The sequence below is a fragment of the Protopterus annectens genome, chromosome 1.part2 (genome assembly GCF_019279795.1).
Source record: "Protopterus annectens isolate FY-2018-M chromosome 1.part2, PAN1.0, whole genome shotgun sequence".
In the NCBI taxonomy this organism is placed as follows: Eukaryota; Metazoa; Chordata; order Ceratodontiformes; family Protopteridae; genus Protopterus; species Protopterus annectens.
Window position 1 is genome coordinate 361,503,456 of NC_056727.1, and position 27,077 is coordinate 361,530,532.

General features: G+C 36.3%; 1 protein-coding gene across 1 annotated transcript in view; it reads left to right on the forward strand.

The window, feature by feature from the left end:
- The window catches only part of CHGB (chromogranin B), a 404,164-nt gene that overhangs the window by 65,348 nt on the left and 311,739 nt on the right, over nt 1-27,077 (forward strand). Inside the window, exons 2-3 of the mRNA XM_044056428.1 lie at nt 12,053-12,099; nt 12,387-12,480. Of these exons, the coding sequence (XP_043912363.1) occupies nt 12,053-12,099; nt 12,387-12,480 (141 nt within the window). The remainder of the gene's footprint in view (nt 1-12,052; nt 12,100-12,386; nt 12,481-27,077) is intronic.

Genomic DNA, 27,077 nt, shown 5'->3' on the forward strand with positions numbered 1-27,077 from the left:
GCACCCCACCTAAGTACCATGTTGAATCATAGCCTCACCTCAGGCTTTGTGCCTAATGAATGGCACACAGCAATGGTTATCCCACTCCACAAAGTGAGAGTCACCACGGACCCCAGGCACTACCGCCAAATTAGCCTGATGAGCCTGGTCTGCAAGGCTATGGAGTGTATCATCATGGAACTTATAAACAATGACATTAGTAATCTCCTAACTCTGGACCCTACCCAGTTCAGGTTTGTAAAAAGCAGATCATGTCTCCTAAACCTGATAGACATCTTTGAAGCAGTCACCAAAGCTGTAGATGAGGGTAAGGTGGTACACACAGCATATCTAGATCTTGCCAAGGCTTTCAACACCATCCCCCACTCTGAAATTATAGACAAACTCACTAAACTAGGTATAAATCCTTATGTCACAAGATGGGTTGCCAACTGGCTCACTGACAGAACCCACACTGTGAAAGTAGCAGACTCTAAATCCAACTTCAGATTAGTGACACGTGGAGTACCACAGGGTTCAATCCTAGGTCCTCTATTGTTTGGTATCTACTTCTCTGAAGTACAGGCTAACACAGAAGGTCTTTGGCTAACAAAGTTCACAGATGACTGCAAACTAGGAGCCATAATCAAAACTCCTAATGATGTGGACATCCTACAAAAGGTCCTCACTGAGGCAGATGCCTGGTGTCAAAGCCATAGCCTCAAGCTCAATGCCAAAAAGTGCATTGTCATCCCTTTTGGTAAAAACTCTGTACCCATGAACTACCACATAGGTGGTAGCCTACTTAACACTGAAAGTGTGATAAGAGACCTTGGGACACAGGTGGACAGTAGTCTCTCCTTTGATAATCACATCATCACAGTAGTCAGGAAATCCTTCTACGTGGCACACCTCATCACAAAAGGTTTCTCATCCAGGAAAAAAAAGGTCATTGTTCCCCTCTACTCATCACTCATTAGACCCATTATAGAGTACAACACCCCCTTTGGTATGTACCTCACAAGACATCTACAACAACTGGAAAGGCCAGAGAAATACCTCACAAAGAATATTACTGGACTCAAACAGATGCCCTACACAGACCGTCTCAAAAAACTCCAGCTTTACTGTGTCACATATCGCCTACTCAGAGGTGATCTCTGCCTAACATACAAAGCTATGTCAAACCCAGAGCAGTTGGACATGCTCCATGTAAACAAATCCCAATCCCTCCAAGCTACATGCTCTATGGACCTAAACCTTGTCATCACAATAAACAGAATATGCTGGAGGGATAGATTCCTGTCCCAGAGACTTCCCATACTCTAGAACAAACTACCTATCTATATCAAACAAAGCTCCTCATTAGCACTCTTCAAGAAAAATCTTGATGATTGGAAGGGAGATAAGAAATTCACCCCTGGGATCACTTCTGTGGCTCTGCTTGACAGGGGCACAGGAAAATAATTTTTTTGGGTGGCAAAAGCCAGGGTACCATTTGGCTAGGCTTATATAGGCCTTAGAGCCAGTAGCCTGGTACCTACCTATGAACCTATGAACCTAAAGCAGTTAGAAAGAACTGGCAATCTAATCCAAGGAGAACAACAACATTTTATGACACAGGACTTTCAAGATGGCTGCACATTGAGTAATAGCTTATTTCTAGCTCTCCCAGTGTGAAAATAGAAACTTAACAGAGAAGGCCAGTAGACTTGTGTTTATGGGTAAATTTCAGTAACTGGCTATAAAGTGCACTGTCTGGATGCCAGGAATAAAGAAATACAGAAGACCTGGAAAACAATCAGCTATAAAAAAGTAAGGAAGAAGCACTAATTGGGGAACGTTCTGCAGCTGTTCAACAAAAAACAATGCAACCTTCAGACATGACTTCCAATAACCAACAGGAGGATATAAGACAACTGCATACAGACCTGGTTAAAATAAACAAAATACTGATGTAGGATATCAACACAAACAATATAAGGCTGGAGAAAATGGAAGAAGCTTTAAACAGACATTCAGGTGCAATGATAAAGCTACAAAATCAGAGGTTTAAATGAAGAAAAGGCTGGCTGAATATGAGACTGCTCAGGAAAAGATGTTTAAAAAAATAATAGAATTAGAGGAGAGAGCATGTAGGGAAAACCTGAGATTTTCAACTATACCAGAGAATTGGAAGGAGCAGACTTCATTCATTTTATGAAAGCACAAAAAAAACAACTGGACTGGTTTTACACAGCAAGAATTGTTAGTTGAAAGGGCACATCATGTGTGTGCTCCAAACCTTGCTATAAGAAAGCAACCCAGACCTTTAATAGTAAAGATACAATCCTACCAGCAGACTGAGTTGATTCTGACAAAAGTGTGGGAGAAGGACAAGGTACTAAAAGTGGGAGTCAGCAGAGTGTTTGTGGAGAATGATTATTCATTGTATATCAGACAGAAAGGAGCAAATTTATTCCACTATTCAAGGAATGTTGAGATGCAGTATGAGATTCAAACTGCTGTACCCAGTTGTCTTCAAGGTATTCTTCCCTGGAGGCACAAAATCATTTTTTGATGAAATACATGCTAAGGAGAAAAATACAAAAGTTTGTCCAACAAAAAGTAAGCAGTGAAACAGGAGATTCTGCTTCTTAATCTTCTGGTAATAAAGACCACAGTGGGACTGTACTTGTGAAACTTTTTCAAAATTTTCAGTGGAAAATGGAGAAAAGGAAGGGAGCATTAGAGTTGACTAGAAGAATTGAGACTACATTGGAAATGAAGCAGAGGTAAGATTTTGGAGATGAACAGCAATCAAGCCTTTGAAGCAGTCACCAAAGCTGTAGATGAGGGTAAGGTGGTACACACAGCATATCTAGATCTTGCCAAGGCTTTCAACACCATCCCCCACTCTGAAATTATAGACAAACTCACTAAACTAGGTATAAATCCTTATGTCACAAGATGGGTTGCCAACTGGCTCACTGACAGAACCCACACTGTGAAAGTAGCAGAATCTAAATCCAACTTCAGACTAGTGACACGTGGAGTACCACAGGGTTCAATCTTAGGTCCTCTATTGTTTGGTATCTACTTCTCTGAAGTACAGGCTAACACAGAAGGTCTTTGGCTAACAAAGTTCACAGATGACTGCAAACTAGGAGCCATAATCAAAACTCCTAATGATGTGGACATCCTACAAAAGGTCCTCACTGAGGCAGATGCCTGGTGTCAAAGCCATAGCCTCAAGCTCAATGCCAAAAAGTGCATTGTCATCCCTTTCGGTAAAAACTCTGTACCCATGAACTACCACATAGGCGGTAGCCTACTTAACACTGAAAGTGTGATAAGAGACCTTGGGACACAGGTGGACAGTAGTCTCTCCTTTGATAATCACATCATCACAGTAGTCAGGAAATCCTTTTACGTGGCACACCTCATCACAAAAGGTTTCTCATCCAGGAAAAAAGAGGTCATTGTTCCCCTCTACTCATCACTCATTAGACCCATTATAGAGTACAACACCCCCTTTGGTATGTACCTCACAAGACATCTACAACAACTGGAAAGGCCAGAGAAATATCTCACAAAGAGTATTACTGGACTCAAACAGATGCCCTACACAGACCGTCTCAAAAAACTCCAGCTTTACTGTGTCACATATCGCCTACTCAGAGGTGATCTCTGTCTAACATACAAAGCTATGTCAAACCCAGAGTAGTTGGACATGCTCCATGTAAACAAATCCCAATCCCTCCAAGCTACATGCTCTATGGACCTAAACCTTGTCATCACAATAAACAGAATATGCTGGAGGGATAGATTCCTGTCCCAGAGACTTCCCATACTCTAGAACAAACTACCTATCTATATCAAACAAAGCTCCTCATTAGCACTCTTCAAGAAAAATCTTGATGATTGGAAGGGAGATAAGAAATTCACCCCTGGGATCACTTCTGTGGCTCTGCTTGACAGGGGCACAGGAAAATAATTTTTGGTGGCAAAGCCAGGGTACCATTTGGCTAGGCTTATATAGGCCTTAGAGCCAATAGCCTGGTACCTACCTATGAACCTATGAACCTAAAGCAGTTAGAAAGAACTGGCAATCTAATCCAAGGAGAACAACAACATTTTATGACACAGGACTTTCAAGATGGCTGCACATTGAGTAATAGCTTATTTCTAGCTCTCCCAGTGTGAAAATAGAAACTTAACAGAGAAGGCCAGTAGACTTGTGTTTATGGGTAAATTTCAGTAACTGGCTATAAAGTGCACTGTCTGGATGCCAGGAATAAAGAAATACAGAAGACCTGGAAAACAATCAGCTACAAAAAAGTAAGGAAGAAGCACTAATTGGGGAACGTTCTGCAGCTGTTCAACAAAAAACAATGCAACCTTCAGACATGACTTCCAATAACCAACAGGAGGATATAAGACAACTGCATACAGACTTGGTTAAAATAAACAAAACACTGATGTAGGATATCAACACAAACAATATAAGGCTGGAGAAAATGGAAGAAGCTTTAAACAGACATTCAGGTGCAATGATAAAGCTACAAAATCAGAGGTTTAAATGAAGAAAAGGCTGGCTGAATATGAGACTGCTCAGGAAAAGATGTTTAAAAAAATAATAGAATTAGAGGAGAGAGCATGTAGGGAAAACCTGAAATTTTCAACTATACCAGAGAAGTGGAAGGAGCAGACTTCATTCATTTTATGAAAGCACAAAAAAACAACTGGACTGGTTTTACACAGCAAGAATTGTTAGTTGAAAGGGCACATCATGTGTGTGCTCTGAACCTTGCTATAAGAAAGCAACCCAGACCTTTAATAGTAAAGATACAATCCTACCAGCAGACTGAGTTGATTCTGACAAAAGTGTGGGAGAAGGACAAAGTACTAAAAGTGGGAGTCAGCAGAGTGTTTGTGGAGAATGATTATTCATTGTATATCAGACAGAAGAGGAGCAAATTTATTCCACTATTCAAGGAATGTTGAGATGCAGTATGAGATTCAAACTGCTGTACCCAGTTGTCTTCAAGGTATTCTTCCTTGGAGGCGCAAAATCATTTTTTGATGAAATACATGCTAAGGAGAAAAATACAAAAGTTTGTCCAACAAAAAGTAAGCAGTGAAACAGGAGATTCTGCTTCTTAATCTTCTGGTAATAAAGACCACAGTGGGACTGTACTTGTGAAACCTTTTCAAATTTTTCAGTGGAAAATGGAGAAAAGGAAGGGAGCATGAGAGTTGACTAGAAGAATTGAGACTACATTGGAAATGAAGCAGAGGTAAGATTTTGGAGATGAACAGCAATCAAGCCAAAAACTTAATATGGGATTACAATGCAATAATTATATTTGTGAAATATGACAGAATAAGAAAAATCTGGAAATATTGGACTTTTTCAGAATTTGTTGTTGTGGGAGACTCTAAAACATATGCCCTACTTCATGTCATTAATGTTTGGAAAAGTGCTTTTGGGGAGTGGAAAAGGAGGAAGAAAGTTAACTGTAAATTAAGATTTGTTTATTAAATAGTAACAATTTTGTGGCATGTGGTTTTCTTTACATGTTATAAAGTACATTTCTTAGTTATTTGCTAGTGTACTGAGGATTGTAAATGGGTGATTTTTTTTCTTTCTCCATTTTTATCTCTTTTTTTCTTGTTCAGTTTTAAGAATTGTAGGCACTGCAATTTAAAAAAGCCTGGTTAAAAGCATGATAAAAGAAAAATGAATGTGCTTTTTCTCATTCTTGCATGGGGGAATGACTGGATTAAAGACCTTAGACTGATTTAGTAAAAAGTTTTAAGAGAGAGCAAGTAAATGAATAAGAATATTGAATATCATGAGTGTTTTTTGGCAAATACATGTATGCTCAGTAACAATTCTGTAACTGGTCTTCATGTTTCAATGGAAACAATCTGATAAAGAGAAACTGGCTGCCTGATTCTCATGCCTCCATGGAGACAATCTGCTAAAGAGAAACTGGTTACAGTCTGGTGGAAAATGATTGGCTGGGGAAAGGAAGCCAAAGAGAAATTGGGTAGGAGATAATGTTCTCTGAAAGCATTCAGGGGCTTTCCCAAGGTAGTTAATGTTCTCTGAAAACATTCAGGGGTTTTCCCATCTGTGAAAGTTAGAAAGACAAGACAAAACCACTCAACACTTAGTAGAAGTACAAGCTGCATCATGCATCTTAGCCTGGATAACCTTTCTTTTAGGTTAACTAAAATGTGTGAGTGTGGCTGCCAGTTTGGGTCTTTGTTCCTATTAGAAGGATAAAACTTCAATATTTGAAGGTGTACATAGTTTTGTGTGTTAGTATTAAGGAAATAGGTTTTAGGGGGTGTTGGGGGTCTGTTCAGTATTTTTTGAGGGCTTTCGACAAAACAAAAAGTTTTATAAGATGTGATATAGACCCAAATAGATATGGCAAGAAACAACTGTATAATAAGTTCAACTTGCCAAACATTGTATGCATGTAAAACAAAATCTGGAACTAGACATTTAACAAAAATGGTGTTATATATAAAAGGTGGGAATAATAACTTTTTAATACAATGATGCTTTTTTTAATGTATTTAAATGTGAATGGCCTCACAGATAAATATAAACAAGAAAGAGTAGTGAACTATATTTAAGAATGTAGAGTGCAACATGTGAATATGATAAAGAAAGGTTTTCAAGATGGTTATTCGATGGAATACCTGGGCAAAGGAAAAGAGGAGAACTTATATTAATTGCAAGAGAAGCTTCAATAGTGATAGAATAGGATAAAAAAGATAATAATGGCAGCTGTATAGTGTTAAGGGGCTACTGGGAAGGCAGGAGGATTACACTGGCATGTATTTACATTCCACCTAAAATTGCTATAATGGAGCTTAAGAAAATTCTGGGAGAAATAATTTGTTTTCGGTAAGGAATATTACCTACAGGTGGCGACTAGAATTTGATTTGCAGCAATGAAGATGTTTATGGGGGTCCCAGAAGGGAAAATATAACAAAGGATGGTATATTTTTGAAGAAATATATGAAAATATTTGGCATGGAAGATGTGCATTCAGTAATAGGAGTTTGGAGTGAAGGTACGTATTATTCCCCAAGAAATAAATCTCAGGTAGGCTAGTCAGAATTTACATTTTACAGGAACATGTGCATGTAATTGAAGGTCTTGATACTCACCCAATAACTATTTCAGATCATGCGCCTATAATAGCTAAAATAAAAGAACAGAGTAATGAAATAAAAATGAGCAATTAGCACTTTCCCACCTATCTGTTGAAAATAGAGGAATTTAAGGAATGGGTAGTGGAGATTATTCAGAAGCTGTTACAGAGGATAGAAATTTCTTCTGAAAATAAAGCTAGGGAGTGGGATAAAAGAAAGGGAGCTATGGTTAATAAGTAACAAGAATTCTTTAGAGGTACTGATAAATATTAAAGTAAAGACTCAGGCAACAGAAAGTAGAAAGGGTTATCACCAGACTTATGGAGCCTATAACAAGGAATGTAACAAGAGATTCTGTAGAGGTATTAGAAATATTTCAGAGATTCTATGAGAGTCTCTATAAAACAGAGAAATGTGAAAATCAAGAAAAGATACAAATGGAAATGTTTATGGAAGAATTAAATACGCCAAGGTTAGATGTAGATGAGACTCAATTACTAACAGTTAACATAGGAGGAGATAAGATAAAAAAATGTGATATATAACCAATCTACAGGAAAGTCCCCAGGAATAGATGGTATTCCTGTGGAAGTTTGGAAGCTAGGAGGAAAAAAAACTGATAAAGATCTGAAAAGTGTTTGTTTAACAGTATCTTAAGAGGAGGAAAATTACTTCTGTCCTGGAAGAAAGCAGTGCTAGCTGTAATACCTTCATTCAGGCCAATTTCAATACTAAATGATGGTTGTAAAGCATTCATGTCTATAATGGCTAAAAGAATGGCAAAAGTAATGCCAAAACTGATAAATATGGATCAATGTGGTTTTGTGGAGGAGGGGCAAACATTTGACAACATTAACAGAACACTGATGATCCAGAGGGAAGCAAAATGTAAGAAAATACCATTGTTGATGGTGGGTCTTGATGCAGAGAAAGCATTTGACAGAGTAAGTTGGGACTTTATGAACAGGGCAATGGAAGCATTTGAATTTCTTGAAAAAAAAATATAAGGTTGATTAGGAGGATATATGAGGGATTGGAGGTGAAAATTAAAGTGGGTGGGGTCCTCTCTGATAATTTCAGCTTGAGCAGAGAGACCAGGTAGCGGTATCCTATTTCCCCTTTACTATTTGAATTATATTTAGAATCACTAGTATAGAAAATAAAGGACTCAGAAATTCAAGGATAAAATTGGTATGGTAGGCAAGAAAAACTGGTTTTATTTGCAGATGATATTATTTTATACCTGACAAAACCAGAAAAAGACATTACGGTGTTGTGGAACATTTTGAGACAGTTTCAGATGTTTTCAGGATACAAAATTAATGAAGTTAAAACAAAGGCAATAGCGGTAAATATGTACCCAACCATGAACTGGTCCAGGAATACCCATATTTATAGGGACATGATAAAATTAAGTATTTAAGACTATGGATTAAAAATGATTCTAGTGTGGCAGCTAAGGATATGTAGGAAGAGACTAAACAAAAGATAAAAAAAAACTGAGAAAATGGAAGCTTTGTTATATGGGAATGGATAGTAAGATACAAACAGTTAAAATGTTTTAGTCCCATTAGTCTTATATACAAGTCAGGCATATTTTTATCAACTAGAGGAGAACTTGTGGGTAGCAATTAATAAAAAGCTGAAAGACTTTATTTGGGAAGGGAAGATGGCAAGAGTCACATGGTATAAGCTGATTCTTCCAGTAGAACAAGGCAGATTGGGATTACCCAATTTGAAGGGGTATTTCAGAGCTACACAGTTAAGACTCCTATACATAGCACAATCAGAAAACTATAATTCAGAGTGGAGCGAGATGATGATGAAACAGGGGAAGCTCAAGATAAAAGGACAGGCTGGGATTTTGAATGCAGACATTTAAGGAGAATAACAATAATCACACAGAATATTAAATCCATAAAGTAGCAGAAAGTATTCTAAGAAGTAAAGCAACACTGGAATGGAGAAAGGAGATTCTGCCAATAGGGATGACTGCAATTATCGATACAGACAATGGGCAAGAGGAGGCTGGAATTTATTGGAGAAAACTGGCAAAGGAACCAAGGTATTGGGACCAAATAACTAAAGAGGGAAAGATGATGTAATGGGAAGACACCAAGAATTTATTTGGACTGCAGGTTAGAAATTGTCTTCCCTATCAGGGATTGATATCAGAGTATAGGCAAAGAGAAAGAAATGGGGAGGTTCTAAACCAAAGAGCAGCACTGGTAGATTTTTTAATAGAATCTAGAACAGAAGCTGCCATTAAAAAAGGAATAATTAGTAGAGCATATCAAATATTGCATGCTAATTATACAAATCAATTAGAGGAGGTTAGAAAGGATTGGAAAGGCAATTCACAAAGAAACAATGGGAGGATATATGTATGTCTCCCAAATATGCAACAAAATCTAGAAGATTTCGGAATTTTGCCTGGAAATGCTTACATAGATATTTTTATACCCCAAATAGACTCCAGAGAAATTTTCCTCAGGCAGACAGCAAATGTTGGAGGTGTAAAGGGGAAGAAAGAGATAATTGGGAACATATTTTCTGGGAGTGTGGTGAGTTGACGGACTTTAGGGATTCCCTGCAAAATGCACTGTCAGAGATGCTGGGTGGGCAGATTGGCCTGATGAGGGAGATGATTTTTCTGACCTGTGCTACAGAATCGGAATTGCCTAGACATGGTAAGCCCTTGCTTTGTCTAATAATGGTGGCTGCCAAAAAACAATTACTAGAAAATGGAAATTAAAATCTAAACCAACTATACTGGAAGTAATGAATATAGTAAAAGAGATAAAACAACTGGAACTGAGATCTTTAGAAAAGGGTAGGAGCAAACTACATAGGAAAAAATGGGAATTGTGGGAACTACATGCAAGGGAGGAATGAGGTTTACAAGATGGCAGGACATAAATGAGCTATGTAATGTTTGAGTGAGAAAGATTGGGTAGATTATATAATGTTTGCAACTGGGAGTGTGTCAGTATGGTTTGTGATATAAAATGCGTGCAACTAGAATTGTGTCAGTGTGGTTTGTTTTCATTTACAGAAATGTATGATTGTCGATGTAGTATGTGACAGTTTAATAAAGATGTGTCTTGTTTAAAAAAGGCAGGAATTGAATAATTTATGTAATATTGCTTAGGTTATATGATACATAGCAATATATGTGAAATATAATATTTATGTTAATATAGTTTGATTACTTTTATATCAATGTAAATTTGCCTATGTCACAAATGATAATTCAATAAAGGTGCTTGAAAAAAGAAACATTTTCTGTCACCAGGGCAACAAACATCAGGAAAATAGGAATATAAAAAGAAATAACAAGAAAACTTCAAGAAAAAAGGAATCGGCCTTCAACAGTCCTCCTAGTCAAAAGGGAGTGCGTGACTTTCTATGTCCGCCTTCCCATCCCCTCCTCCCCACCCTGGTCCAGTCAATCAGAGCAGACTGACAAGAAAAAGTTTAGTATAAAATTTCACATTTTTCCCAGAAAGATTAGTTAGTTGACAACCTCCATTCTGAGAAGCTGGGAGTGAAAAAAGTAGAAGTTTGCAAAGAAGTACAGGAGAGGCATAAGCATGCTATCCCTAGGGAGATGTAGGCCACAGTTTCACAATAATAAATGACAAATCATTATGTAGGAAAAAGAAGAAACAGATGCTGAATTATTATTGAAACTAAACAGCAAAATCAGCAAGGTGTTATGGTCAGATCCTGGCAATGTTAACAGGAACCATAAAACTATCCTGCAAAGAAAAATGAGATATCAGATAAGAGCATACAGAAAACAGCTTGATTGACAAGTAAGCAACAGTAATGCACAGTAGAGCAGAAAGACATAGAAGACACACAATACAGCTTTACGGAGGGCACCATTTCTAGAAGTACAAATAAATAAGGATGCTAACTCTTCACTTGTATTTCTCCCTTAGTGTCATTATACAGTAATACATAGGTACATAATGACAACATTGTATTATCGCAGGATAGGAATTCAGGAACCCATGTTCTTGTTGAAGCATTTTGTGTAGGACAATAGGGCTAGACCCACATTTCACAGCAATAAATAGACTGTCTTATAAGAGTGATGTATGTATCAAATATAGAAAATCCACACTTTACATATCAGCTGTCCAGACTTTCAGAAAATGTCCAGATCCAGATTTTTCCTTCATATTTTTGGCTTGTTCCTTATAAGATTTGTGGTTTTCTGGCCAATCACATGGAATTAACATAACTAAATAATGACAGACATTTGAGTTTCAGATTTCATATCCTTCAGAAAATGCATGGCAACACAAAATCTATTATTTTAGCAACGTTATAAGTTTATAAGAGCAATATTTAAAATCTGTCCTATTTTTGGGCATTTGTCTTGCCAATAGCTTTGCTTTGTCCAGACTTGTTGTGCTAAGAGGTTGATAGATATACATTATGAAACATAAAACTCAGAGGTCACCTTGCATGCATTCAGCAAACAGACAACAGTGGTCTGACACACAAAATAACACTGATAAAGTCTGAAAGGAATATATACTCAGTCATGCAGCCCTCACAGGCACCTCCTAAGGTTATGTAGAAAGGAATGCGAATGGTGTATCATAAAATAAGTAATGCAAGCCTACATTCCACAGTTCTACCAGCCTGTAAGATCTGAGTTTACTGGCTGAGAAGCTTAATATTTCTTTGTGGCCTGACTCACTTGCATCCATTTTGGAGAATTTAATCACAGATGACCTTTGGCAGCACTCTTAGGCAGCTAAGGAAATCACTACTGTATTTTACAAGTATATACATTAGAACACTGTACATTATTTGAAGAGTCAAAAACAGTGTGCATTATTAATTGTGAAATTTCAGTAATTTTCAAAGTAACTGTACTATTGTGTATTTTCACAGCTGGCAGTCCTGTACCAGTGGGAAGAGATGAATACAAAGAGGAAGTGGTACGTTTTCAACTTGTATCTCCATTTGCATTACTACTGTTATAATTTTATATTAAGTACATTTGTCCTCTAAGAAATATCATTTGATACTGGTCATCACTTGCATTTATGTAGACATCCAAAAGAGAAAATGATATGTTTATACAAATTTAATTAAAATCTACACAGAAAATGAGTAACTCTTATAACATGATATATTACTTGTTTTATTGTCAACAGTTTGATATCTTTGTTTTCATCATTATTAATTTATTATGCATGCTGAAAGCCCTTGTCTTCATTCTCAGGTGACTCGATGTATAGTGGATGTTCTTTCTAATGTACTGTCAAAGCCAAATGCACCTGCAATTAAGCCTGAGTGCAGAGAAATTCTCAGGAGGAGTAAGTACAATCCTAAATTATTTAAGAATTATGATGTCATAGTTCTGACAAAAAGTACTGTGTACACATGAAGATATACATTCACTGCCCACCAAATTCAAGAAACAAGAACAAATTATATTATGAATGTGTGTGTGTGTGTGTGTGTGTGTGTGTGTGTGTGTGTGTGTGTGTGTGTGTGTGTGTGTGTGTGTGTGTGTTTGTATACATATGTATAAATGAATCTATATCACGCTTTACAATAGGTTTCAAGACTTTCATAAGCCCTGTTTACAAATTTCAGTAGAAAATAATCTAATGTTTCATTTAGCTAAACTATAATGTGCTGTTTTATTATCTCTGTAATGAGTAATGCCAGGAGGAGAAGTTTTATGACACAGTTACTTGATAATTCATACCATTACAGAAAACATAATAATTAGCCTACAGAGGATGTAATAAAGTAAGCATATGCACTGAAGCAATAAGCTGCCTGACAATGGCAATCTCATTAAAGATGAACAAAGATTTCATATTATTTCTTTCTGCTTCAGTATGAATTAGAAATAATTTATTTTATATTCTGTTTCTCATGCTTGAAGCAGTTTGCAATCTGGTATTGTAGGTTATATACAATGAAAGCAACAAAATGTACAGATATGCTTGAAAAATATTCAAAAGAGCTACAATGTTATAAGTCAGTGCAATATGGCATCCATGGTGGTGTGGGCTCCAAATGTAATAAAGAATGAAAGACTGTGAATGGGGCAAACTAAGAGTTTAGCAAGAACTGTGACAAAGCCTCACACTAAAAATTAATATGTAAGTTAATTTACCAGTGAGTAACATTCAGGATGAAACTTTCAACTTCAGACTTCCTGGGCAACAGGCCACAGAATATAATGGGATGACAGCAGACACCAAAGTAGGGAAAAGAAGTGCTATAAGCAGTGTATCACAGGATTCAGTTCTGAGACCAGCACTCATGTGTTTGTTTATGTGATGCTGCAGAAAACCTACAGAAAACACACAAAACGGGCTGTTCTGAGGACTGTTTTCAGCTTTGTCCAAGGTCTAAAATATAACAATATAGCACTTAGTTCGAAATATCTGTTCTGGTTGAAAGGTTACAGGTTTTAAAGCTGTGGAGCAAGTAAAACAAGAAATACAAAGGATAATAAATGGAGAACAGAAAAAGTTAATTGAGAAGAATAGTGACAAAGAGTTAGGTTTTTGTTTTAATAAAACTGCTATTTAAATGCTTTGCAGGGTTATGTATTCAATATCTGGACATGCATGCTGTTTCATAAGATAGTCTCTGTGCTGCTGTTGATTAATGTACTTCAGATGAATCAAAAGAACAAGGAAGGCAGCACATTCTGGAGACGTGTCTATGTAGGAAAAAATGGGTGCAATTTAAAGAGAGGGCAGCTGAGAGGGGACCTAAAGAAATAGGTTTCATAGACAGAACTATTGAGACGTGGACTGACCATCTACAGGAACCTATGAAATCAAAAAGTGTAGCACATTTCATGAATACAAGGGACATACCCTTCTGAGAGGGCAAAGTGGAATATTGTTTGGCAGGAAATACAACCTTATCTGTTAGGTAGGAAATGAGCAGCAAATGTGGAATGGGTGGGCCACAACTGTAAACAAATTCCGTATTTTCACACAGCAATTACATTTCAACATCAACCTATTTTAAAGTCAAAAGTGTTTTTTTTTATAAAATGCAGTACTTACCTGTAGTTGTTGGTTGCAAATGCCCCTCGCATGTATTGGTTCATAGTTTCATAGCTGTTTACTAGGCTTACAACCACTAGGGCCTTTTTAAGCCTAGCCATGCATTCCAAATATCTGACAAGTTCTGATACCCTTTATAAGTGTAAGCAGAGGCCTGATAAATTAACCATTTACAAGCTATCTGTGTCCATTAGAGACATGGGTGCCAAACCTGGGATGAATTTCATTTTCCCCATCCAACTGTCCAAGTTAAACTTGAATTGTGTCAGGGAGGATTTCTGCTTCACATGGATGGGGAGCCTGTTCCAGAGAAGGGGTAGTCTCTGCGTATATACCTGTATCTCCAGCAGGTCCTATTTATATCACAGGCAAGGTTTATGTCTTTAGAATGGATAATTTTGGTGCTGTTTGTTTTGCAGATATTTATGTATTTTTATTTATTTATTTATCCTTTGTTGAACAGGTGAATTCCAATAGTATCTTTACTGCAGAATAATTGCTGACGTCTTGATTTTCGGCATCAGATCCCAACTAGGCTAGACATTCACCCTTTTTTCTGTAGCCTGTGAAAAATGAAGTGACCAAGACAATCAGCTACTTTAACAGGTCTATATATCATATGAGCGAATCGCACAAATTAGGAATGCTCATAATATCGAACGTACCAGACCTCAAACTTCCTATTTACACCACCCGCAAAATGTATATTCCAACTCCGCGATTGCACTACAGTGAGGAAATAGTAAATATCCCATTCTTCACTGTACTGCCATCTCAGAAAAAGCATTTCGAGGTCCGGTGCATTCGATATTATGAGCGTTCGCAATTTGTGCGATTTGCTCATATGATATAGGCCCACTTTAACAATGGGCTTGACTACAGCCCCTTAATCACACAGGTCATTGTTTGCATCTGGTACTTGTTTCACATCTTACAAGACCTGTACCAATATATTCTACATCGTGTAAAGATATCTTATCTTCTTGGTCTCTGCTGACTTTATTACTATCAGGCTTAGAAGTGGGGAATTGCCTCAGTAGCAAAGAGAGACTCATTTAAAGTATTTTCAGCTTACAGTGTTGTATACAGCAATGCCAGACAGCACCTGCAGTCATGTGGAGCTAGTATTCTTTTAAAAGATGAACTCTGTATCTAACAAGGACTTCCTTCCTAAAAGTCTTGAGGAAGGTATTTGTTTCTCCTGAAGTATGTGATGACCTTTTCATTGTTTTAATATGTTGTTGCTTAAAACAAAATATTATCAGCCAGTCCAATGACTGTATGTTAAAAGTGTAATTTACTTATACAGGCCAGCTTAGTCAGACTGGGTTAGGGACTTAAATGTAAAACAGAATAGTGAACATAATTTGAGCACTTGAAGATTAATCTACAAATGACATTTTATAAATCAAATATTAAGCATTGGTGTAATGAAAGTGAAGTAAATGTGTTGAACTAAAAATTGCTCTTGCTTCCTGAACAGCTCAGTCAAGGAAAAGCTTGTCTTGTCCTTCTATTGTCATTCCTCATTCTCTGTCTACTGACTGCCTGCCATTTCTTTCTCTCCTTACTAAGTAAAACTCTTCATTCTTATTCCAAATTTAAATTTTATAGATAGTTCTAGAAAGCAGAGGAAGGGAGCCTTTACTGCAACCTGGATGACTTTGGTTTGACTAGTAGCTCCAGCAATGGATGAGCCAGGCAGGGAGGGAGAGGCAAAAGTGGTATAGCCCTCTTGTCTCTTCTGAGGGCTGAGGAGTGTAGCAATTGCTTATTTAGCTGTCAAGCTGTAAATCATAACTCTCTTCTTTTTGCTTGCTATACTACGCAAGTCCATTTTTTGTCACATTGTTTTATTGTTAGACTGGGTTAAAACCACCATGGTTTGGAAATGGTCCACTTGGACCAGTTCACTACTATGGATAACAAGAACAAATAAGAAAATAGATTGATAAGTAAACATATGAATACATAAATAAATGCATATGTAAGTCTATAATAAATTTTCAAGCATTTAAGAAGACAGTGAAGGAAATCAAAGGATTTAGGGCAGGCATATGAGATATTCAACTCTTTGGCTAAAATGATGGTGCTGCTGGTGATGCTAATAATGAATTTGATGATGACAACTAGGCTAGTTAAGAAGAACAGGGAAGGTAGAAATGGAACACCACTAACAGCTTATGGAATCCAGTTCAATGTAGACATTAGGAAGTACTTTGTAGGCAGATGGACAGAGTTTCTAATTTAGTAAGTGAAGGATTTGGGAGTACCTCAAAAGCATACTTGCAGGGAGATGAAGAAAATGAGATATGCTATTCCTGGGCTAGCTGCTATACTAAGGCTGAACAGACAGACATTCAGTCTGTTTTTCACAGTTTTTATGATGTCATACATCAGTTGTCACCTGTGTTGACTGGTTAGCTAGAATATCAGAGTAAAATGCTTAAGCTCTCTGGAGCACCTTGGATAAGTCAACTTCTTTACAGTAAGTAGTTGATCTTCTCACTACCATCTAGAAATGCTGCAAGCACACAAGAATAGATATTCTATCCTTAAATGTATCTTCCTCAAACTAAACTTTAACTAACAAAAATACCAGGTAGCTAATATGTCTGTACAGATGCTGGTTTTAGCCCAGTAGTAGATGTTCTGTGTCTCATATTTAAAGTGGAGAGTGCATTTAAGGCCACGGATGACTGGACATTTCACTTTTCTTAATTAAGAACATTGGAACCTCTTCAGTGCCAATTATACCCATGTGTCCACCTTAAAGAGATAAGGGCTGGATGTCCCTGACCTGATTATCATAATACAGCCAAACCAACATCCTGTCTCCTAGTGAATCCAAACATTTAAAGAGAATAACTCTGGGTAACTGCAAGAGTAGGCTGTTAACCAAACTGCCAGCACATCATATTTCTGCCAAGAATAAGATGCATCTTAATGCTATTCAACCAGTCAGTTGTAGGTCAATATCTCAGCAACCACTGTAGTACAAATTGGCCTGGTCTTAGTCAAGTCTGACTCTGTGTGGTCTCAAAAGAACTTAGTGTAATAGGTCCGTTTGTCAACAGAAGCTTCTTTCAGTTCTTGCAAATTCATATTCAGTATTTTAGTAATGTTGTTTAGTCATCTCATCCTCTCCTGCCCCTTTTCTTCATTTGCCTTTGGTCTTTCCCAGCATCATTTCCTCTTTACTGAAATATGTCTTCACATTATGAAGTCAAATTATCTGAGATTTAGGATTAATATTAGACCTTCCAGTGAATACTCCCAGTTTATTTCCTAAAGCACTGACTATTTATTTAACATTTGTTGACCGGGAAAGTCTGACTAGGACAGAGCCTATTTTCAGCGGAGGTCCCAGGAGAAATGCTCCAGATGCATGTATTTAGAATGTGGGTGGAAACCAGAGTACCCAGAGGAAACCCACACAAATGCAGGGAGAACATGCAAACTTCGCACAGAAGGCACCCCAGCTGAGAATCAAACCGGAGAACCACTTGCTGTAAGGCGACAACATTAACCACTGCACCACTGCATTGCTCAAGTCCATGCGGTGCCCAAGACTAATTTAATCTTATAGCCAGCTCTCATATGTTATTAGTAGGAAAAGCATAGTTTTGACTAAATCAAAATTTGTTGATATTGTAATGCTTTTTCCCTTTAAAATCATATCAGAACTTGTCATAGCTTTTTTTTTCAAAGAAGCAGGTGCCTTTCAGTTTTAAGGCTGCAGTCACCATCTGCAAAAATCTTTGAGACCAGGAAAATAAAATGTATCACTGCCACTCCAACTATTTGCAAAGAATCAATAGGGTAAGATGACATCATTTTAGCTGTTTTCCTGTTAAACAGAAAACAACTTTTGTGCTTTCTACCTTCACCTTCATCAAGAGGCTGTTCAACTCTTCCTTATTTTCAGCCATTGGAATGATTATTATCTGCATATCTAAGACTGTTACTATTTCTGCCAGCAATTTTCATTTCAGCATCTGAGCATTTTGCATGATAATTTTGGCATAGAGATTAAATAAGCAGGTCTGCAATGTACAGACTTACTGTAGCTCATTTCACAATCTTGAATTACAGAGTTATTTCATATTTGGTTGTAACTGTTATTTCTTGGTCTGGATACAGATTCCTTATGAGGCAAATAAGGTCCCCATTTTTCTGAACACCTTAGCACAGTTTATTATGATCCATACAGTCACAAGCTTTAGAGTAACTGATAAAGCAGAAGTAAGCATTTTTTAATGGCTCTACCTTGTTTTCTCTCTTACCACACACTTGCTGGCAGTTTGATCTATGATGTCTCTGCCCCTTTTAAAAACAACTTGTATGTCTGGCAGTTCTTGGTCCCCCTTCTATAAACAAATTGTACATTTGGCAGTTATTGGTTCATATGTTGCTGAAGTCTTGCTTACAGTAACTTCAGGTTTGCCTTGCTTGGAATGAAAACAAGTGCAATTTTTTGATGATTATATCACCCTTTAACATTGCTATTTTTTGGAATTAGATTGCCAGTTGGTAGTTTTCCAGCCCAGTAACCACAGCTGTGTTTTTCAAGTTTGCTAGTAAAGTCTGAGCAAGACTGCAGCATTATAATTGTGCAGGATTTTTAAGTAATTCATCTGGAATTCCATCACTCCCTGCAGCCTTTCTAGGGACCATTTAGCTTCACTATCTGTGATGTGTGGCTGTAGTTCACAGAACACACTATTATATGTCTCAGTGATCCTAAGACTCTCATTATATAGTTCTTCTGTATATTCCTGCCAACTCTTCCTGATATCTTCTTCTGCTAAATTTCCCGCTATCATCATCTTTTATCATGCCCATCAGGACATGTTAATTCAAGCAAAATGGAAATTGGCTAAGCTTAACATGTTCTCCAAGTGAACCTATGTTGTGGTAGTAAACAGTTTTTAAAAAATTGCCCTTTTTAGATCACTAAGTGCCCCTGTCACCCTCTGCCCCCCCCCCCCCCCAGTCTTCAACAGCTTCTGGCGCCTCTGCATTTTTACTTGGACATTTCTCTTAATATTACCTATCTTCTTTAAGAGATCTCTTGTCTTCTCTTTATATTATCTTCTAGTTCTTTGCATTCTTCATTTAAACATGCCTCCTTCTTTGTACTTCCTGAAACTCTGCATTCATTTTGACCTATATTGACACAGATTTTGCCCTCTCAAGCTTTAGGTAGCAGTTAACAAATTCTTAGCCACAAATGTGGAAGTAAAAATCAGGGAGGGATGATTCACCCCTTACCAGCAATATGATAATTTAAATCTTGCTAGAAATGTTGAGTACTTTTAAGTTCTTCTTTTTCTAAGGTGGTGGACTCTTAAAAAGGAAACCATTATAATTCCTGCTTGTTGGAGTCAATCTCTTTTCACTGTTCTCACCGCCAACACCACCAAAATGGTTCTCCATAGCTGAAACTATAATCCTTCCATGTCTTATTTAATGTAGAAAGTCTTTTGATTCCATTTGGCCTTTAACCTCTTACAATAGTGTTTGCCACTTATCAAGAGTTTAAATTTGCAGGTTATATCCACCAGACTCTTCCAGTCTACACTGTGTGGGGATTTAAGGACCTTCATTAATTTTGTAACTAGATGTTTCACCGCTAACATGGATAAGCCAAATAGTATCCTCTCACAGGAATGGGAGTTTTGTAGAGCTAAGTTCCTGGAGTCGGATTATGTCACCAGGCAAAAAAACAATCTCTTTAAGGGTTTATTTAATGCATCCAAGAAAGGGGGCATGAGGCTACAGGTCCAAAATAATCCAAGTGGCTCTAACCATGGAAATGATTATTTACCTATAATCCGGACTATGTTATATGTAGAAGAAGAAAAGGAAGGGTAATGCTCTCCCTTGTGCTTTTAGCTAGAGTAAAAGAAAAGGATGAGGAGTCTGCTAGGTTGATAATGACATTTTCAAAGAAACCAGTAAACCTAAGAAGGCCTGCATAAAGCCTTTCATCTCCAGAATGGAGAATTAAAAAAATACCAACTCACTTTATCACATGCCTTTTTAACAGTTTGTTGCAGTACCTTCTGGAACATAGATTTTAAGTCACTATATTTTATGTGCAAGATCGTCTTTTTAATATTGTCTTAAGTCTGACTGCCAACTACAAACCCACAATAACCTTTTTATATTAGACAGGCCAGATAAGGAGAGATGCTAACAAACAAAACTGAACAGCTTAGAGTCTTAGTTAAGGATTGAGCTATGGAAAGAGGATGCACAAACAGAGGGATCTTTTCTACCTATGAGATCTTGGAAATGGTGGCATCATTTCTTGAACTTGGGACTGACTGTGTTTTAAATTCCAGTTAAAAGCATTTATAGGAACATCAAAGAAAACTCTAATGTACTCTCTGAAAAGATTAGAAAGAAGTTTGACCCTGTTACAGTATGGCAAATTCTAGTATAAAACAAAAGCCTGACATGACCTGGGCCAGAAGAAGAGGATAAAGATCAGCTCTGTATTAGATACTGCAACAGTTTATGGTTTTCTTTAAAGTACTAGAACTGGGTTCCTGTAACATAGTCGAACTTTTACAAGTTCGAACCACATATCGACCATACGTTCGAATTTGTAAAGGTTCGAGTGTCTGAATAGAAATCTCCGTAAGTAGAGGTTTTCATTCACTTCAATGTGGTGCAATCTCAGAGTTGGTATATTTAAGTAGCGGGGGGTACATGGGGGCTTGCCCCCCTGCTTACAACAAGTTATTGTTTTGTCCGTTGTGTAGTTATTTATTTTACATACTCAAAGTTCTCTAACTTCGAACATAATGGTTCGACCATTGGGTGGTCAGAGTTACGAAACTTCAACTATGTAATATAGACCCACTAGAGCTCAGTGCCATTTCTGGGTGCCCCTTCAATGGGACTGTTTTCTTGGACTGTACAATAAATGTGCAATAAATGTGCAACTTGACATTTGTGTCATGCTTGCATATGTCTTAGTGTCAAATTATGCTGGCAAGGCCACTTGTGATCCAGGTCATGACTGAAGAGGGTCAGTTTGATCAGCCCACTTATCAAATTAGCAAATGAAAAATACATACATACATTTATTTTTTTTAGTTTTATCGTTTGTTGATCAGGCTAGTCCCACCAGGATAGTAGCCTCTTTTTGGGGACCCCTGATGTGATATTTGTACTACTAGGTCAAATTTGGACAGGGCATTAGGGAATCCCCCTACTCTTCATTGTTGTGAGTGGGAAACATTTTGGAGGAAAACTTCCTGTTTCTTTTCCAGGTATAGAGGCATCTTGCAAAAACAGGGAGGCAGACAGAGAGGAAGGTGATAATGGAGCAGTGAAAGAAATGAAGGAGAAAGCAAATATCAAGACCAGAGAATATGTGCAGGATTCTGAGGAAATGTTTCAAAGAAACCTTTTTGATGGAGATGAATCAGTAAATGACAGATGTATAATTACAACCCTCCAGTCAGGAGGGTTGCAGGATGATTTACTTAAAGAAATGGTGATGCAGAGTGAGGCAGTAAATGAAGGAGATGTTTCCTGAGGGGACATTATGGAGAAATTACAAAAGGAAGATGCAGAGACGATCCTAAATAATATTGGTGAGATGGGAAATAAAACCTAGGCAGAGAAAGTAGAAGAAAGCAAAAGTGAAGTAGCAGAAAAGAAGGCAAAAGAAAATGAAAAAATGGAAGTACATGGTAAGTATTCAAAGTACAGAAGACAAAGAAATGAACAGGTATGAAGTGTGTACGTGTGGGTAAATTTAATAGCTCCTTTGGGTGTAAAAGCACATAAGGTAAGAGCATTTATTCTTATTAGCAAGGAGACATTTTATGACATTATATCTGAGACTGTTTTGTCAATGGAACATTTTCTCGGAGAATATGAAAAAAAGAAAGACTGTAATGCATGGAATCTTTACGTGATAAAAGCATTTACCAGTAAAACAAAAAAGAAGATTCAGGTACAATTTTGAACAGAGGTAGAAAGAGAAACTTTGAAAGCTTTATGTAAAGACATACCGGATACAAAAGTTTATGATAAAACAGGTTTGTGGACTGGTGGCTGGGATTATAATGGTGTGTTAAAAATAGAAAACGAAAAAAGTATACACATACCAAGCATGACAAATGTGGAGGGGAACAGGGATGTTGTAATACTGCGGACAACACAAAACATGTTTTTTTTCTTTTGTGGAAAAGGTGGGCATTTCATAAGCAACTGTGATGAAATAAAATGTTACATTTGTGGGGAAATGGGATAAAAATGCAAAAAATGTAAATTGAAATGTTATAAATATAATAAAATTGGACATTTAAGGATGGATTGCAAAAACTGAAAATAACAGTAAGGAGAAAGAAAGAAGAAAATGAACAAAGAAAGGAAATTTCAGAAGTAGTAGAAATAGAAGAAAAATTACATGAGAAAAATATTAAAGAGGACATAGAAGAAGGCTCTGAAATAAGTCACAAAGAAGATATGGGAGGTAGCAAAAGGGAAAAAAGAATTCTATTTAAAAGGATAAAAGACAGAAAAAGAAAATTTAAAGGGATAAGTTGTGACACCCGTGCACTGGTTCAGTAATCAAGGAGCCTCAATCCTCACCACTAACACCAGTGAGGGGCCTCCACATTGAGAAGGATAACAAATACACACACAGTAAAGTACAATTTCTCTTAAGAGCACACAGAGATCACAGTCAGTCTGGGTCTGGTTTCTCCCTTTCTCTCCAGATCCTCAATAAGACTCGCCACTGCACAGCTATAGAGTAGGGTCCTTAGCCAAGGTCCCAAGCCAAGTCCTCCCAGCACTCTCTCTGTCCAACCAGTGCTTCGTGTCCCTGCCCAAGTAGCTCACACACACACACACACACACATACACACACACACACACACACACACACACACACACACACACACACACACACACACACACACACACACACTTTGAGATATGATTTATATACAACCACACAGGCACTCCTGGGGAAGACTGGCACAGGTTCACTAGCTGTGCCCTTTCTGTCCAGGCTATAAGGTAGTAATCACTGCCACCAGAACCCTTACATATCAGCTACTAAAAAGGCCCTTACCAAAGGGTATCCAATTATTATTGTGCAATATTATTATCCAATTAGTAAGTGTGACCAGAACTTTTTAAGGCTTATTGGAGTGGCTCTGTACAGTATCACAATATACATGCAATGTACTCTAGAGCTTAAATTATCTCTACACAAAACAGCCACTGTTGAAAGGTTTAAAAATATGTAAAAATAAATAATAAAAACCCAAGACAATACTTCTTACTACACAGTGCTAGTCAAGAGTTCAGAGACCACAGGAAAATGCTTAAAATAATACAGTAGAATAGTTCTGACATCAATACAGAAAACAGCTAGACTAAACTTACTATTTTCTATATATTTCCTAAGAGAAACACTAAAGTCTAAGATCCTACTTACATTCAGACGGAGCAAAGCAAGAGCTGGTGAGTGGTCAGTTCTGAAGACAAATGCAAAATGCTCTCTCTCTCTCTCTGAGACAATCTTTTAAAAATTGATAATACATCCTGCTGACTCATTTTAGATTACATCATTCTTAACAATTCTTTGGTTTTCCAGGCTAACAGAAACTCTACATTTGCATTTCTTAGTAAGCTTGCACCTGGTTAGGAAACTACAACAATTAAAGACATTATATATGTAAAATCTAGCAATTAACTCTGGTCTAAAAACAATAGAAATAATCTGATGGTTCAGACAGCATGGTTCCAAGTTTGAGATCAATCATACAATGCTTGACTTATCAGCTTTCTTCCAGCAGAGTGCACTGTTGTTACATTTTTGACGTTTAACATTTAACACCATTTTCTTCCATTTAAGAGAACAAGCCTGTGGCTTATATTAATATTTGCAAATGACAGAATTAGCTACAAAATTCTATCTAGCTAGGCTGGCAGCCTTCACATATCTTAACATAAATACAAAAGAAAAATGAAAGGAAATGGATGAAAATGAGTATATACAGCTAAAGATTGGGGTTTGGTGTAATCGTTAAAGTGTTTAACTCCCAGGCACAAAGTACAGTGATTGATTCTCACCTTTAGGAAGAAGATTGGTTAGGCTTAGCATGGTCTTAAGAAAGCTAGCCTAGTAATTAGCCATAAACTTATGAAACCAATCTAAGGAAAAGGAAAAATGAAAATTTTAGAGTGTGTTCTGTAAATGTGAACAATATTAAGACTATAGTACAAAGAATAGGAATTTTGGAGTTGTATAATACATGTGATATAGATGTAATTATATTAGAAGACACAAGCCTTTTAACAAATGAAGAAAGATTATAAACAGAGAAACTATGGGGAGAAATAATAATCTGGAATTTGGGAAATAGGAGATTTTCTGGAATAGCCATATTGTAGAAATACAATTGGAAGATTAACCATTGTCAACTTAAAATGGAAAGAACAAGTATATGGAGTTATATCATTATATGCTTATACTAACTGTAAAAAGGGCAAGTTTATTTCATCAGATTTTAGGCTATGTAGTGATAAATATGAATATTATAATAACAGGAGACTTTAATTTTGATTTAAGAGGCAAGCATAAAAAGAAAGGAAATGAAGTAAGAAAAATATTAGAAGTTATAATATGTGGTAAGTTAAAACTTTGGGACATAAATTTGCAGACTTACAAAAGGGATATGTATAGAACTGAAATGGATTATTTTATAGTGTCAGGAGGTTTAGTTATAGGGTAAGGGAAGGTTGTTGAAACAGGATTTTCTGTTCATCTTGCTAGAGATAAAATAAAATAAGGAATATATAAAAATAAGTAAAGGAATAAAAAGGATAAATGGGAAAGCATGGAATGAAGAAGGAAATAGATTGGTAATAAAGTTATGGAAAGATCATAATACCATGAGAACATTTTATAAAGACTGTTCTGAATGCTGGATGATATTTAAGAAAAAAATATAAAAAATGTTTTTTACAATGACAATATGATGTGAGAAAAGTAGAGAAAAAACGCAAAAGAACATATAATGATGCATTGGAAGATTTAGAACATAATAATAGAAAGTACTGTGACAAAGAAAAAGAACTATATGAAAGAAATCAAGAAAAATATAATAATTGTTATATAACCAAAGATATTTTTACAAGGAAAAAGAGAAGAAGTATTGAGTTACTTAAGCAGATTAGTAAACGAAGATGGTGGTGTAATCAGAGAAATAACAAAAATGTAAAAGGATAAATAGAAAGAACTCTTGTAAAGATTATTAATAGTGTAGTACAATATGTACAAGAAACATTTTAAGAAAAAAGAAGGTAGTGAAAAAAACATGAAAAGTAATAAAATTAGCAGAAAAAGAGAATAAAAAGTTGGAAAAGGAGATTTCTTTAAAGGAGCTAGCTAAAGACCTAAGACAAGTAAATATAGATTCTGCTGCAGGACCAGATAGAATAGAGTATGAAATGTGTAAATATTTAAGAGATTGGCAAGAAAAATATATATTTTAAAGATTTTGAATGAGTGATTAAATGAATGTTTTATGTATAAAGAATTATGTAGTGGAATACTTAAATTCATATGGACGAAGGAAGATAGAAGAGAATTAAAAACTGGACACCAGTAGTATTGAATAATAATGAATATAAGATCTTTATGAAAATAATACAAAAGAAATTTCAAACTAAAATGGAAAATATTATGGAAGATAGCATATGTAGTATTGAGGTGAAGGGTTGTCAAGAATCATTAATGATAGTTAGAGAAATTGTAGGGGATGCTATGAACAGAAAAGAAGAAGTGAAAAATCATGATTGGAGACCTTAATATGGCAGTTGGTACAAATGGACATGAAATCTTATGGGCAATAATGAAATAATATAAAATAAGTGATAATTAGAAAATGATGTATGTCAATGTATAGTAATAATAAAGTAAAATACTTGTAAACGGTTGATTAAGCCAAGAGCTAAATATGAAGAGTGGTGTAAAACAGGGATCTTCAATAATAAGTTATATACTGTTTGCATTAGTTATGAATGTGATAGTATTTGAAATAAATTACAAAATAAATGGAGCAGGGTATATAACACCTGAAGGATTAAGAATTCCAATTATGTTAACATATGGAGATGCCATTATAATCAATGCAAAAAACAAAATGTGGATAAAAGAAGTAATATGTTGCACAAATGAGTACTCAGAGATGATAAAAATGATAAGGATGGCTTTAAATAAAGATAAAAGTAAAGATTTAGGTGATATAGTAAAGATCAGTGGTATATATTTTGCTATAAATAAAATGTCTGTGTTTGGTATAAAATTTGGGAATTAAGATGTAAGTAGAATTCAATGGGGAAAAATAACAACATGAAAAAAGCAAACATGTTTTCTAGAGAACATATAAATTATCATTCAAAGAAAAGGCTTATTTGATAAATTCAGTGCTGATGGAAAAAATAGGATAATTAGCAAGTGTATGTATGCTGCCATCAGTATTTGAAAAGGAATGAGTGCTGCAGTGAAAACCCTTACTAGTGGTCTTTACAGAGAAGCTGCTCCTATAAGAGCAATAACAACTGCCAAGATACTTCTAGCTTGATGAATCTCCAGTTCTAGATTAAACCCAGTAAAAAGAGGAGTTTTTTATGTAAATAAAGGAGAAAGATGTTTAGGGTTAATTAACCCAGTGGTATATGCTGCCTCATTAAATTTGTACAAAACGTTAAAGTAGATACATGAAAAAGATGAGGGATTAGTAGTAAAACTGTATAACTATAAGTATGATAAATTTTGGGGTATGGTAAAAAAGATTAAAAAAGAAAAAGAGTGTATAAATGAAGAT